The 16,077-nt window shown below is 30.9% G+C and overlaps 1 protein-coding gene across 1 annotated transcript in view; it reads left to right on the forward strand.

Annotated features, from left to right (window-relative positions):
• The first annotated feature begins 216 nt into the window (after positions 1–216).
• The window catches only part of LOC113392736 (uncharacterized), a 34,199-nt gene continuing 18,338 nt past the window's right edge, over positions 217–16,077 (forward strand). Inside the window, exons 1-21 of the mRNA XM_026629286.2 lie at positions 217–325; positions 393–521; positions 966–1,114; positions 3,229–3,532; positions 3,792–4,004; positions 4,285–4,521; positions 5,600–5,785; positions 7,186–7,428; positions 7,571–7,825; positions 7,956–8,175; positions 9,807–9,940; positions 10,017–10,085; positions 10,440–13,456; positions 13,765–13,998; positions 14,183–14,314; positions 14,402–14,612; positions 14,697–14,922; positions 14,993–15,090; positions 15,174–15,371; positions 15,460–15,586; positions 15,692–15,835. Of these exons, the coding sequence (XP_026485071.2) occupies positions 317–325; positions 393–521; positions 966–1,114; positions 3,229–3,532; positions 3,792–4,004; positions 4,285–4,521; positions 5,600–5,785; positions 7,186–7,428; positions 7,571–7,825; positions 7,956–8,175; positions 9,807–9,940; positions 10,017–10,085; positions 10,440–13,456; positions 13,765–13,998; positions 14,183–14,314; positions 14,402–14,612; positions 14,697–14,922; positions 14,993–15,090; positions 15,174–15,371; positions 15,460–15,586; positions 15,692–15,835 (6,535 nt within the window). The 5' untranslated portion in view covers positions 217–316. The remainder of the gene's footprint in view (positions 326–392; positions 522–965; positions 1,115–3,228; positions 3,533–3,791; positions 4,005–4,284; positions 4,522–5,599; positions 5,786–7,185; positions 7,429–7,570; positions 7,826–7,955; positions 8,176–9,806; positions 9,941–10,016; positions 10,086–10,439; positions 13,457–13,764; positions 13,999–14,182; positions 14,315–14,401; positions 14,613–14,696; positions 14,923–14,992; positions 15,091–15,173; positions 15,372–15,459; positions 15,587–15,691; positions 15,836–16,077) is intronic.

Here is a 16,077-nt window from a genome sequence, read left to right on the forward strand (position 1 = left end):
GGCGATCCTTCAGATTATAATTAAATAAGTTTTTACCATCTTATTTAATTGCATTATATCTTAACATTAACTTACTTACATATTTGACATACATTTTAAATCGTAGATATTAATTAGAGTATCTGTGACCAGAAGTATTCGAACTTTGTGGTTAAAGGGATTTTTCTATTAATGATACGTCAAACAAAGATGAAGTATGCAACAAATTTCTAGAAAAATGTGTCAACAATATAATTTTCTCATATAAACTACAGGTTTTAAATCAAATTCAAAATTACGCCAGTGATAAATTAATGCTAAACCAGACAGTATCTCAATGAAAATGGTAAATAGACAGGTGAAAGTAGAATATCGTGTAATATAGACAATACACCAAAAAATATTGTTTGCAGGCTCAAAGCCCTAGAAAATACGGGCAAACTGGTTCGTTTTCGTTGCCAACTAAACAAACATCGATGTGTTCTCTTATTATTTGGAATATTTCCAAGGCGCTTGAAAAGAATCCATGTATGGATTTAAGGGTGAATAAGTGTTCGTCTATTTTTAATTTTAAGCCTAAAATAATAATAAAGTGTGTTATAAACTAAGTATTGCATAATACAACGTAAATTAAAGTAACTATTTGTTACTTAATCGCGGCTAAACCCTTAGATTTTATGAACATTAGGTTGTTGACCTACATTTTAACTATTTCGTTGTTATTTTTGTACAACGAACTATGTCGACCACTACAAATATTTTCTCATACTTGACCCTGACAAAATATTTTGACTAACTAGCGCAGATACACGCCATAACGAAATAGAGAAAAAAGTATATATTCAAAAACATATTAAATCGTAGTTTCTATTTTTAAATTTAATCCTTATTATTACTATGATTACGTCTTACACTTAACTATTTCAAAATGATATAGAAACAGTACGATGTTTAAATTATTCATTGAAATATATTGGCTGATGCAGCATGCGATGCGCTCGGCGCACGAGCGTTTCGATCGTGAGTCGCGTGACGAGATCGAAATGATCTCACAGACACCGGAGGAGCGGCATCTCACTTGCGCGATATTAGCTTGGCAGCAGCTTGGACACAAGGACACTGACAGCCTTTATCAGTATGATTTTATTACATAAAGTATTTAGAATTTTTAATATAGCTAATGAAAAAATATATTATCTTAATGGTGAAAATTATGACTACGTAGTTTATTATTTAGATTATAATTGCTTATTCACTACTGGTATCTCATACGTTAATTATTATTATTTTGCCATTTCTTAGATTTATAAACTTACAGATCTCAATGCTAGGCTCAAAACCTAGATAGGACCAATCATGTTTCTAGGTTTTTCTATTAAGAAGTTTTCAGTATTAGCCCGAAGTTTAGCACATTTCCGTGCCACAATTATCACATAAAGCCGTGGATCATCTTAAGTATTTTTGGTTGTGTTTTATTTATTGTCTTATTGGATTATGAGAGTGAGAGGATATACTAAGACTACAATTTTCTTACTACAATTGTCTTTACGTACATGCTTGTTCACTGTACACATTCTGTGCAGTGGCCTAGTCTCCCTTGGATGACCACCGCCCGTGGCCGAAATCGTCTAGGAGGTCATCTGCATCATTATCGATAATTATAATAAAAAAAAATGTGAAATTTATCAAGAGTTCTTGTGAATATATTTGACTATCATACATCGATATACATTAATATAAAATTTCTATAACTATAACTAAATTCCTTATCAAATAAAGAAAAAATTGAGTCGTTGACTTAATAAGCTTTTTTTTCGTATCTGTGTTCATAAACAAACACCTTCCATTGTTTTATTTGAAGAGCAAAAAGATATGGTATCTGTTGTAATACATATTTAATAATGATTACGAGTTAAATTAATGCAGTCCAAACATAAAAAAAAACGATATTTTTAAAAGCGTGCTATATGCAAGAGAACACGCGTTACGACCGGGAGATATAAGTCTTTACGGCGGACCCTAAACGAGTAAAGGGTCATAAGTAGTGCCGTCAAATACAATGAAGGTAATTAAAGGTTATTATTACGCTCTGTTTGTGGGTGACAATTATAAACCATTGTAAACGATTATGCTTTGAAGATGATCTCATGAATAATTTGAAAATAATATATAATCATTAAAATATTATTTTTTTTCTAATTATATAAAACTCGTATGTTTTCAAAATGTTGACGTTTTTTCCTTTTACTCACAATTAATCTTATCGATCCCTAATAGTGATAATCGATATTTAATTGATGCGGGATGACTAGTTTTCATTGATTTCTGAGGAGTTATTGATTATTTTTAGCTTTGTAATTAACAAGCCTTTGAATAATGTCACGGTAAGATACAATTACAACTCTTAATGGTAAGATACGCGGGCGGTTGTGTAATTTTATAACGAGGCATTATTCTAAGTGTGTCTTTGGCTTTTACATTGCCAATTAAATTATAATAAACGTAATAGACTTAACTATTAAATTGACGCAATGCGAGTTGTTCTGATTATATTATCTTATTTAAATATATGTATTATTTACATAATTTTAACAAGTGGAAATGATAACGCCAGATAATTTTTTAAAATATTTGACGCGTTCAACAATAAAATATTTTTATAATATTCATATTCAAGTTCATAGTAGCCGTTTCAGTTACTGTTTATTTATTTATTAAACACTTTATTAGACATACCAAAAATTAAACAGTTGAGCAATGCCAAAATAGAACTAAGAATAAAGATTTCTTAGAAAGAAGATGTCTTAAGTGGATATTAAAACTACATATTTTTTTGAAGTGAAGCTTCTATTACTGATGCATTTCGGGGGTAAGACCGACGTGTATACCGTGACGGCGGCGGAATGATGTACTTTAATGTCATGCCTCCTCTCCGTCGCTGATCTTCACTACCTTATATGTGCTTGGCGCGTATAGTATACCAATACTTCGATGCTATGTATTAGTTGTAGAATAATATGTTTATTTTATTAACGAACCTCATTTTTTTCTCTTACGTCATATTAATTTATTATTTATTTAATTATATATTCCTTCAATAACCATCAATTTCTATGTTTTCCACCTGTTGGGCGTCACGTCAAGACGAAATGATTTAAAATTATTGATTTATTGCTCATCTAAAAAATTAAATGTTTTAGCGTAGTATTGTGACTGTAATTTGTTTTGTACATATTATATATTTTTTAGATTCATCGAACAGAATCGTAATAAACCCGTTCAACAAACTTCCGAGAATTTAAATAACACGAATATTGATTCTGTCAACAACACAAGTGTATCTTCCAAATCAAAAGATTTGTATCTCGAACAACCAGTGTATTCTAAAGACATTGACTCCAAATATTTTGACACCAAATCACTAATGGGACCCGTGGTTAAACTGCCAAGAGAAACGAAAATTATTATGCGCATGGAGAGCACACCTTGTTCACACCATGCTACCAGAAAAACGCCGAAAAATTCAAAAGACATAATTAACAAAATAGATGCCGTGAGTAATTGTAATTAAATCGTGTTCGATTAATTAATTTAATCAGTCTACTACAAAACTGACTAGGTAGTATTATATTTGTGTTTAATATTTAATTATTTTACATTATCTTGCACTCTTCTATAATAATTGTGACTTTCTATAAAAATATTGCTCAGACTGAAGTCTATAGTTTGCAACATTTAACGAAAAAAATATAAATTATTTATTTTTCCAGTAATATTTTGTAACGCTATTAAATTAAGTTATATTTTGTTAGGCGTGCTGCATGGATTCGGCTTGTGTGCAACGCTTAGCAGATTTGGACACAGCTGTGTGTGAGCTAAGAAACCGAGCGGCAAAACTCGCTCGTCGTGAAGCTGAAAGGGTTGAACTGCTAGAACGTGCTGAAGCCGCCTGGAAAGACTTGGAACTTGGCTACCAACGTCGTCTTAGATTAGCGTTAGAGAAAGAAGACGATACGACTAAACAAGTTAGAAAATTATGACATATTTTCGTCAATAAGCTTCACATTAAAGTATCATAAAATATTTAATGGAATGCTCTTTTTAAGTACCGTATACTGATGTGTTTACCATAGCCTTAAATTACTTTAATCGGAACTTTAATGAAAACCGGCTGTCACTGCTAGAATCAAACCTTGGCATTTACATGTCTTCCGTGCCTCGATGATTGTGTTATTGTTTATCTAAATGTCATATAAATATGATATAATTGTATAGAGATAAAAAATTAAAACATTGGTATTTTAGATAAAAAAGACAATAGATGAACGCAACGGATACAAGAACGCATGCACTGACTTGGCCAAGAATGTTAAAGACCTTGCACTGGTCGCTGAGGAGGACCGAGATAAACTAACGTTGGTCGAGAATGATTTGTGTGATCGCGCTTGTGTGCGTCTACGACTGAGTGAAGAGGCAGCGCGAGGTGATAGTGCACTAGCGGAAGAGCTTTGCAAAGCAGCTCAAATGGATCGAGATCTTCAAGTAAATTAAACAGTTATAACAATGTTAATGTTTGTTTGTTTAAATATTCATGTACTGATGATAAGACTTGCAATTTAAAATATTAAAATATGTTATTCTGACATTGTCACATGTATTTAGAAAAACAGCGATTCGATATCCAATATATTATATGAACGGTATTACTATCAAAATTAGTAATACTGTAAATAATATAAATTAAAAAGGCCTTCTCAAGGCCTCCAAAAACAGCTGAACTAATATCTCATATAATACGAGTAACAGTTACTACAAATTATTTGATATAATTTATTTATTTCAAACAATTATGTAATACGAAGAAACCATAAACCGTTTATGATGGTGATATATGGTGATATACTACTATGCGAGTATATTCCTGAAAAACGCTCGAGAAACGCTCCAATAGATCCGATCTAAAACCGTAAGTGGCGTATGAGCTCACTAGCGGATTTTTTTACCATACCTCTTAATTATTATTGAGCACGTAGCAACACCCATATGGTGCCATGATATTTAACCTTCATGGGTAGGTCACACTGCGCTGAACCCTAATAGGTTTAGGGGCAGGCCATGGCCTATGGTCCGTTCCAATAGAAGGAGTAAAGATAGATAAACCTTTGATAAACATACAATTTGCAGAAAGTTGTACTCTAATACATAATACAAATAATTTTAACCAATATATCAGTGTTGTTGAACTATATAAATACACTTTTGAAAGTGCTATTTTTGCCCGAATTAACAATGATTCGCACAGATTAACCAAATTCTCCTAAAATGAATGTTGGACGAATAAACATTTTTGTTTACTTTTCTGGTTATTGAAGTTTTCTATTACTTCTTTTAATTTGTCCAAATGAATAATTATAAGTGAAAATGACAAAAGATGTTTCTGTATGTGTTTAGTAATGTTGCTAGTTAAGCTACGTTTACTAGTTACTATTGTGAATTCAGGGTCAAAATTGTTTTTGTATCTTTTCTCCTTCTTTAATTAGAATAGAATGTAAAACCATTGACGGCAACCGTTCGAAAATACATCTGAAATCAATCAATTAAAATATATTTTTTAAAACAGTTTAAAGAGGACCAAGTTCGCAGAAAAGTAACAGTTCTAGAAAGCGAAATACAGTCCGCAAGATGTTTAACGCACGAAGCAGAAATAGCACTACGCGCGGAACTGAGTATGCTTAAGGAACAGATTACACAAGTTTCAAATCAGCTTTTGGCTGGCGAGTCTGAGGTTAACCAAATTAAATTACAGGTAAAAAACCAAAAATAAATAAACATATTGTTATTACATAATTAATCAATGAAACAGCGCGAGTAAGATTAACATTTAAAAATCATATATATATATACGCGTCACCATGTTATTACAAGGTATTTGTTTTTAAATAATGACATTGAGTTTTAACATAAGTACATGTCTAGTTAGTTTATTCCTTCCCTAATAATGCATGTTTAAAATTCTAGACGTAACTTGTTTAATCTGCATCTATGTGGGACTTACAACGAATCAAATGACACACTTTATATACTGTACACACCTATTTCCGATTAGTTTCGTATAGAACAGATATAAATATTGACAATGCAACTCACATTTAAATGATAGAAAAAAAGTATAAATTAGCTAGATATGAGTTTAATGCGCGTTTAAAGGAAGAGAATTTTCTTGACAATATAATTGTCACGATAATTCATTATCAGAGTTATTCTATTACGTACAAAATTTAAAACTATTGGAAGTATTTTATACCTTTTCTGATCTACTATACAACCTTACCTATAACCGTCGGAGGATAGTTTGAAGTCATTAATGAAAGTTTAAGGCACGAAATTCCATTCTTGTAACATACTCGTGCTAATACTGATACTGAAGTTTTAGCAGCAGTTGTGTGATTAGAACTAAACCTACGTCAGAATAAATCGACGAGTGATTTCTTAGGCCAGTGCTACAGCAGACTCATAAACAGTGCACAAATTCTTCGTTCCTGGTTCGTGGCGATCATGACAATCTTGATATCTCCCATTGTTTGTGATACTTGGTTGCATTTGTAAACATTTTAAATATATAGCCGAGAAATAATGTCTCAGAAGAAGAGACAGCTAATTCTTCCTTATTCAAATCGTACAGACATACCTATATATAGTTAGTTTTGAGAACATTAAACATTATTCAGCATTTTTTAGGGTTCTTTAAATGCTTACATTAATGTTTATTATAATTACGCTACGTCTGTAATATGAAGAAGAGTAGTAACCATAAACATAAATTAATCTGGCAAACTGTAGGTAAATACTCGAAAAATTTGAAGCATAGTATTCGGGATTACAGGCTTACTATATTATGTATCACATAATCTCAATGATATTTTAACATACCTAACTATATATTGCAATAATTTTTATTTTCAATTTAAAGTTTTAATTTTAATATTTATAATGATAATGTATAATTTATAATAGTAATTATTAATATGCTTTCTACACTCTGAAAGTTACTTATGTATTAATTGTCATAGGAAACTGTTTTGGTTTAAGGATTAATTATGTACAACATTTATAATTATTAATAGCACTGTTTGTTTCCAAAATATAAATAAATAAATAATAATAAACGAACTTGTACATTTTTTACAAATAGTTCAAATGTTATAGCTCGAAGAATTACGTTCAGAGAAAGAAGGCTTATTGGAAGATCTGGATGGTTGCAAGGTAATGTGCGATAATCGCATGCTGGGGAAAGTTAATGAGTTGAAGCAGAAGAGAGAGGAACTAATGCAACTTAAGGAAAAAGTGATAGAATGCAGATGCAAATTTCCTCTGGATGAAGCGATAGAAGTGAAGCGAACTCCTTCTCTTGCTGCCCTTTGTCAATGCACTTCTGAGGAAAAACAACTAGTATATATTGTTTTTAATTCTATTAAGTCTAGGTTACGTCTAGCATTTAACTTTAAGAGACTTTCGAGTGTTTTGTTTTTTGTCATTATTATAAGTTATTTAAAGATGAAGTTAAATATACTCAACGGTACATATTTTCCAGGATACGTGCTCATGTACTTCCATTCGTACCCAACTCTTATCTAGCTTACTCTCAGATTTATTCGGAGGACTCCAGTCTGAATTAGGTGGATCTGGATCAACGATGCCATGCCAGTTACTTAAATGTCTAGAAGATAAACATAACTGGGACCGTTCTAGTGTTGTAAAATCAAACCTGCGAAATTTCTTTGAGCAATTACTCGTTGGAGAGCTAGACATTGCTATTGCTACGTCTATTGAAAAATACCACGCAAAAGTTAGTTTATTAAATCGTTATTTAAATAGGGTTCTTTTGTGTTTTATAGAGACTATAAAGAAAAAATCGAAATTACTTTTCAGGTTTGTCTTAAAACTTTCAATAATTAATTATTTTTTTAATACTACAGTGGATTGGTAGATCTTGCGCGGATCGGTCACAAGTAATGTCTTATAGCATGAATGCAAACGATTCCTGGCAGGAGCAAAATATAGAGCGTAGAGCACAGAAGATAGCTACGAAACTGGCAGAGCAACTTTTTAACGAGAGAGCTGATCAAATTACAAAAAGAGCCAAAGAAATTATGACTAAAGGACCACCTCCCTGTGAATGCCAGCCTCAATGTAAGCGTGGAACAGTTTTATTCATGTATAGTATTTTAACTGGCCTTATTACTTGTATTGTTCACTTCCTCATAATGAACGTTTTCTTCATAACATTCAATGTTTATCAATCTTTCCTTGTACTCTTGCATTAAACATAAGCGTTCAATTGTGATTATTACCTTTTGTAGTAAGTAATTACTAGTGATATGTTTCGTTAGTAATCTAGAAGGAATGAAAATGTAGATGTTTCTACAATAACTTTAGTTTTATTATGAAGCGCAGGCAATTCTTTGGATGCTCATTAATAATTGATATTGCGTGAAGTGATTAATCTAAATCTTAGTTTTGTATTATTCTCGCATATTTCTGAGATGCTGTGACATATTTGATATTTATTTATGTTTATTTATTTATCTTAGCTTGCTATTATGTTCGCACTACTAAATTGTGTTAAAATAGTTAATGTTTATAATTTATTTCAAAACATTTTATATTATGATCCACTTATTTAATTGCTATTATGGCTATGCTCGAAGTTTCTCTGTAGGATCGAATCCCAAATGTGATCGATAGAACTAAAGTCATAGACATAACCCAAAAGATTAGTAAGCTGAAGTGGCAATTGTCTGATCAAATGTGACGCAAAACCGAAAACCGTGCGAACAGACGTGTTCTGAAGTGGAGACGACGCCTTGGCAAGCGTAGTGTAGGATGGATTGATAATGAGGTTCTACCTAGGTAGGATGAAAATATACACAAATGTCTGGCAGTGAAATTGTGGCAATGGCGTGCCATTGGGGAGGCTCCAGTACCAGAGGAGAACAGGATGATGATAATGATTAATAAAAATATTCTTCTTGTTCTATTTTTTTTTTTTTTTAAATACAGATGGATTAGTATATAATTATAATACTTCTACAACACAGCTAAGAGTTAACTATAGTCAAATTATTTAGTGTATTTTTTATATATAATTGTGTTTAGCAAGGATGGTACTATAAATTGTTGTATGGTGGTGGTGGCCAAATGGTGGGCCAAATGGTGGGCCATCCAGTTATGTGACATCATCCTGATGCACTCGAAATAGTTTTTATTCAGAATAATAAAAAAATAAGCAAGTATGAAAATAGACACATGGATGAAGAAATGATTGCTTTGTTTATTATTTATCAAGTCCGGGCAAAAGTTTTTTTTGGGCTATTTAATTTAATATGGGAATATTAAAGAACGTTGAAGTTGTTTTACAATTATATAATAATAATAGTGTTACATCTGTTTGTCAACTACAATTGGGATATTTTACAAATTATAAGTGTACAATATCAGAAATTGACTGTTAAAGATTGTCTTGTTTGTATATTTTATTTGGGGTTTCAGTGAAACGACTGTATATTTATTGACATACTCGTACTCTGTAAATGGTGGAAAAGAGTAACTACGGAGTTTCTTGCCAGTTCTTCTGAGTAGAATCTACTTTCCGAACCGGTGGGGTAGTTTTAGATTACATTAAACAAACTGTACTTGAAATAATATTTTGATTTGATTTCTGGTTTTGAAATACTCTGTCGCAATATTTTTATAATTCTTCTGTCGTTCATGCTATAATGAAAATATAATTTGGGTTAAATAACTATTTATTTCCGTTTTTGCAGCAGTATTTCAGTGTCTCGTTAAAAGACCAAATACCACACAGATTGCTCGAAAAAACACGGAGATTCCACCCTCATACTTTAAACGTACATTACAAGATGTCACTCAACTTAAGGTTCAAGTTGAAGATCTTAGGAAGGTATTAAGCTGAAAGAGGTAATAGCAATAGTGTATTCTCAGATTATATTACTAAACAAGATTTTTTTAATTTTAAGGAGTCAGTCAAAAAGGAAGATCTACGGCTGATGGAAGGGAAAATAGCAAGAATAGTCAAACGAGCTTCGGTTAGTAAGTACGGTATAAGCCTAAGCCATCGAAACTCCCGTATATATGCAATTATTGGCGTTGAAAAATCTTAAGGATTGTCCTAAGGAAATTAATAATAATTATTTAACCATATGTTTTTGCATAGTACCAACATTGATAATTGTACAATCAAATATAATGTTGTAGTATTTGCTAAGGCTTACGAATCTTGAATCTTGTAAAGAATCAAGATTGATAGGTTTTTGTTTACTAAAAAAACCATCATAACAAATAAGATATTTTATACAAGTATAGAAAAAATCTATTACTTTATTACATGTCATGTTTTAACCATATAGTGCATTGTTACTTTGGTTTATTTTTAATTGCAGAAACAGAATGGTATTCCATTAACAAACAAAAAAATTAAACGTAGTAAGGACGCCGATGAAAAAATTAGTGAAAATACAAAAACATCACCTCAAAATGGCAAAACTTTAGGGCAAATAGATCATTCTGAGAATAGGGTGTCTTATAGTATAAAACAAAATATTAATAAGCCTAAACAAAATGGAGGTATAGAGAATAAAAAGAAAAAACTATTAAAAAATATTGAACAGTCATTTGCTGTAAATTTATGCTTATGTGGAACACGAGATAACTCGATGCAAGATCCTCCACAGAAGGATAAAATTCAACAAAATATGTCAAAAAATAAAATGGATACCATACCTAGTTACCAAATATCACAAATATCACCAGGAGAAGATGCAGATACTCAAGCCAATCAATTTCCAACGCAGACTAGTTGTCCAAGTGGATGTGTTTGTTTTCATAAAATTCCGTCTAACACTTCAATTGAAAAACTTTTGGAAACTTTATTAAACAGGAAAGGAGAAAAAAATTACGTAAGTTATAAAGCGATGTTGTACAACCAAAGCAAAGAAAATCAAACAAATGACAAAAAACTTTCTGAAAATGTATGGAAAAATATAAAACAAAATAAGTCTTCCGTACATTTAACAGTTCATGGAATAGACAAAATATTGCTAGAGAATAATATTCCACCTACGTATCCCAATGATCTTGTACCGGAATGTTATTCTTATAAAGATGGTCATGATAAGGGTACGGATTACGATGTTTTGCCGAATACAACAGATTCTGAATATATAGGGGCAGTTAATTTAGATAAAAGTAATGATAATTCTTTCAAATATACAAACCATAATTATAATAAACCAAAATATGGCGACGGACCAAATATATGTATGAAAACATCTGAAGTAATCAAATCGGATCAAACCCATAAAATACAAATTCCAAACAGTTGTAAACTTGATTTTAAAAAGGAATCACAAGTTTATTCTGTCCAGACCGGTTCTAGATTCAAAAATGTTGACAAAGAATTACCAAACATTAATACAAATAAAGAAGTAAAAAATTTAGATGAATGTAGGAATTCGTATGTTGGAGATGTTTTAAAAAAATCTGATTTATTATCAGACGATTGCGACTATTATGTAAAATTTTTGGGAGTTACACTTACAAATGTTTTTAAAACTACTAAAGAAAGTGACGAAAATAATACAATTTCTACTTTTCCTAACCTTAGTAAAGATAGCCCCAATACTTTAGAAGTAAAACCAAGATCTCAAACATATCTAAAAAATCTGACAAATTCGGAATTACAATATTCACCAATTAAAAGAGACTCGAAACTCTCAAATATATTATGTAATGATAAAAATAAAATCTTAATAAATACGCCAGACATAATAAATGACGATCAAACAAAATGTGTTTGTTGTAACAAGGATGAATATAAAGACTTAGAGTTAAATGCTTTTAATTTACTTGAAGAGCATTTAAGAGAAAAATTAGTAGAATTTCAACGTTCTTCGTATAAATCAGAACGTATTACAGCTGAAGAAGAAAAAGTACTATTTTCAAATATTTTAACTAAAGTTAAGGAAGTAGTTTCAGAAAATACAAATCGATTGAGTTGTAAATGCATGGGACTTAACGTCAATGAAGAAAGTTGGAAAAGAGCTTATTGTTTGTTACAAGAATACTTAAAGGTCAAAATGAAGCGAGCTCAGTGCTCTTGTATTACTAACGATAGTAGTATAGAAAACAGTTTACCTGCTATTTTGGATAAGGTTTCTAATTTGATTGATAATGATTTTCAGCGTTTAAGAGATAAATGCAAATGTATAAACGAAAAAAGTATCGGAAATGTTTTGTTAAAAAACTCAAAAGAACAGATGACTGAATCAATATTGCAATATAATGATACGGTTGCTCAATTTAATACTAGTAAAACAAGTAACCAGCATGCAAATAATTTGGAAGATACGTCTGTTCAGGCAATATCTATTCTTGTTGATAATAAATCGTGTGAGGCGTGTGAGTACAACAATTTAAAAAAAAATAATACAGCAGAGAAAAAAGTTTCTTGTGAATTTAAAAGAGGCTACATAATTGATTGCAAATGTCGGTATACTTTTAGTGAACCATGTTATTTAGATTTAAATGCGACTGCCAATGCGAATCAATCAATAACTAATAATATAAAATTTAAATGTAATAAATTACAGGCACTGGAAATAAGCAATAACACGCCGGCTAGTATTTCATCAAATTTAGTAAAAGAACAACTGAAAGTACCTAAGAGAAAAGTTACCAAAATAGCAGATCCAAAATGCACACAACAGTGTAGTGGAAATAAATCAAATTGTTCGTGTGTTCGCCTAGTTGACATTTGTCATTGCAATAAATCCACAGTGGAAACAAATTATGAGAAAGATGATCGTATATCGGAGTCATTACAAGAAAATCCATCCAACAATTTATTTTATATCATGCATAGAATACCCACTTCTATAAGATCAGAACATCTTTATATAAATAAAAGCATCGGTAGTGCTTGTGAGCAGAAAGATTTAACAAGTTCTTGTGATGTGGAAACAATCACTGCTGATAACGAAGAAGAAATTATCTTAAAATATTCAAAGGAGACATGTTGTGTAACAGATACTTCAAATAACACTAGCTTAAGCAATGTCACCAAACATAAAAAAGATTCATCAAATTGGTATGATTGTAATGCGCGACAAATTGACGATAATGAATATGATGAAACAGATTATGTATTAAAGAAAAATTCGCTTTACGATTCGTTGTATCTTCCCACTGATCAAATTTCTCAATATAAAAAATATAAAGACGATAAAGATAGTAACGTAAAGGACCCAGGAATTTGTAATTGTAAAGTGGTACCCATATGTCATGTAAAAATGTTAGTGGAGAGTATTGAACAAAAACTAGTTCAATCAAAGTGCATTTGTGATTCTTTGAGCTCACGAGTTTGTCCAATTCATGCAAAGGAAGAATTTTATTTTAATTAGACCTTACACAGTTTTTTAAATTGATGTATTATTTATCATCGAAATATTTTTGTATTATTTAATATGTAATAAATAGTAAAACTATATTATTTTTATTTGATTTTTCGATATTATTATAAGTCGACTTAGATTAAGAGAATTTATATCGCCTAATTTTTACAGTAGAAATAAAATTGTGTGTGATACGAAATTGATTGTCATTGTTATCAGTTGGTAAATAGATTAGTCAGTAGTCTGTTATGTATGAAACGTGTGTTCAAACGGATAACGGAGTTAATGTTTCAATTATAACATCATAAATAAAAAGTGCCAATATAAATTCAAAAATTATATATATGGACAGTGTCAAAAATACTGTCAAAATGGAAGAAAAACCAGGTGAAGTAAAAAAAAGAAATAAACCAAATATAGTATCGAGACTGTTTATTTGTTGGATTTGTCCAGTTCTATTCAAAGGAAATAAAAGGGACATAGAAGAAAATGACCTAATAATTCCTAGCAAGCAATATGATTCCGACAGGCTTGGAGGAAGATTGGAAAGGTAAAGATTTTTATTTGCAGTAATTTTACAGCTTCTCAAATTTTAATTAATATAATTTTTAATAATCATAATTCTGTTTATACACTTCTCTCAGTTTCTCAATTTTTAACTATTATATATTAATTGTTTGATACATCTGGTTGTATAATAACAGATAAAGGCTTATGATTCTAATTTAATTTAGATATTGGCTAGAGGAATACGATAGAGCTCTGCGGGAGAATCGTAAGCCGTCACTTTGGAAAGCATTCATAAAGGCGTATTGGTTAGCATATCTTCCTGGAGCATGTCTTCTTTTGGTCAATGCCACGGCAAGGTATTTCCACTGAATGTTTTGGTTTTATAATTTTATTTTATATTTATAAAAATATTTATATCGTTGTTTTACAATTATTTTAAACAGGACTGTTCAACCTTTACTTTTTTCTGAGCTTCTATCTTACTGGTCTGCTAATGCAAGTCAATCTATAACAAGACAAGAGGCTGGTTTTTATGCGATTGGAATGTTAGCGCTTAATTTAGTCGGTGCTTTAAGCCAGCATCATAACAGCTTGTTTGTGACTCGATTTAGCTTAAAAATGAAAGTAGCGTGCTCATCACTAATATATAGAAAAGTAAGTTCATGAATGATATGATGATATGATATGATATTATGACAATAAGATGATATTATTCAAATAAAATGTTGAATTCTGTAGATACTGTGTATGAACCAAGTGTCTATTTCGGAAGTAGCAGCTGGAAAAGTGGTGAATATACTATCAAATGATGTGGCTCGTTTTGATATGCCATTCATGTTTCTGCATTATTTATGGTTGGTCCCAGTACAATTAGCCATCGTGTTGTACTTTTTGTATGGAGCCGGTGGATTTGCGCCGTACGTTGGACTTTTTGGTGTTGTTCTCCTAGTTTTACCTATACAAGGTACCTTTGATTATTTAATGAGTAAGGATATTCTATGTCATGCATTTTATAAAATAATGTATAATTCTAGCTGGTCTTACAAAACTCACGGCTATTATTAGACGGAATGTAGCACAAAGAACTGACAAACGAATTAAGTTAATGAGTGAAATTATAAATGGAATTCAGGTAAACGAATGTCAAATATAATGTTATACGTTAAGAGTACTGTTAAAATTTTTAATCATTTACACAAACTCTTCACCATACAGGTTATAAAAATGTATGCCTGGGAGAAGTCGTTTCAGCATGTGGTAAAAGTGGCACGAGCATTTGAGGTCGCCGCGCTTAAGAAGTCAATATTCGTTCGCAGCGTCTTTTTAGGATTCATGATGTTTGCAGAGCGTAGTACTCTGTTCCTTACGGCGTTGACTTTCATTCTTTCGGGCAATTTACTAAGAGCTGATACGGTAACTTACTTATATTGCATAAAGAATTAAATGTTGTTGAATATTTTTGGAATTGAATATTTTTTTACGAATTGTACACTAATTTCAGATATATCCTATCAAAGTATTTCTTGGGATAGTGCAGATGAATTTAACTTTTATTTTACCACTTGCAATTGCAAGTCTGTCAGAACTAAAAGTCTCTTTAGGGCGAATACAGAATGTATTAATAAAGGGTAAGTAATTATATCGATATAAATAATGCATTACAAATTGCAATATATTCTCGAAATTCTATTGAAATTATTTTGATGATTTTTCGTGTATTTTTCCTAATTTAGATGAAAGAGAAGATTTATCAATGTTAAAGAAACACACAGCATCTATTGTCCCAGTCGACTTTAACGGAAAAATGACGACCATCGATTCAAACTCAATAGTAGTACGAAAATATTCCTCAAAAGAAAATTACAGACCTTCTATTGGTAAAGCAAATATTTTTAATATTATTAAAGACTTTGAAACATTTCTTGATATATTTAAATAATAAGTTTAAAATTAAGAATTTGCTGCTTTTTGGAAACGATCAAAATAATAGCATATAAATGTATTTAATAATAATGTAATAAGTAGGGTAGGGCGCTTTGAAACGTAATCCTTATAATAGAGCATAAAACTTTGCTGAGCGTTTCCACTAACATAAGACTTTATTCACTAAACTTTGTAA

This window comes from Vanessa tameamea, chromosome 5 (genome assembly GCF_037043105.1).
Source record: "Vanessa tameamea isolate UH-Manoa-2023 chromosome 5, ilVanTame1 primary haplotype, whole genome shotgun sequence".
Lineage (NCBI taxonomy): Eukaryota > Metazoa > Arthropoda > Insecta > Lepidoptera > Nymphalidae > Vanessa > Vanessa tameamea.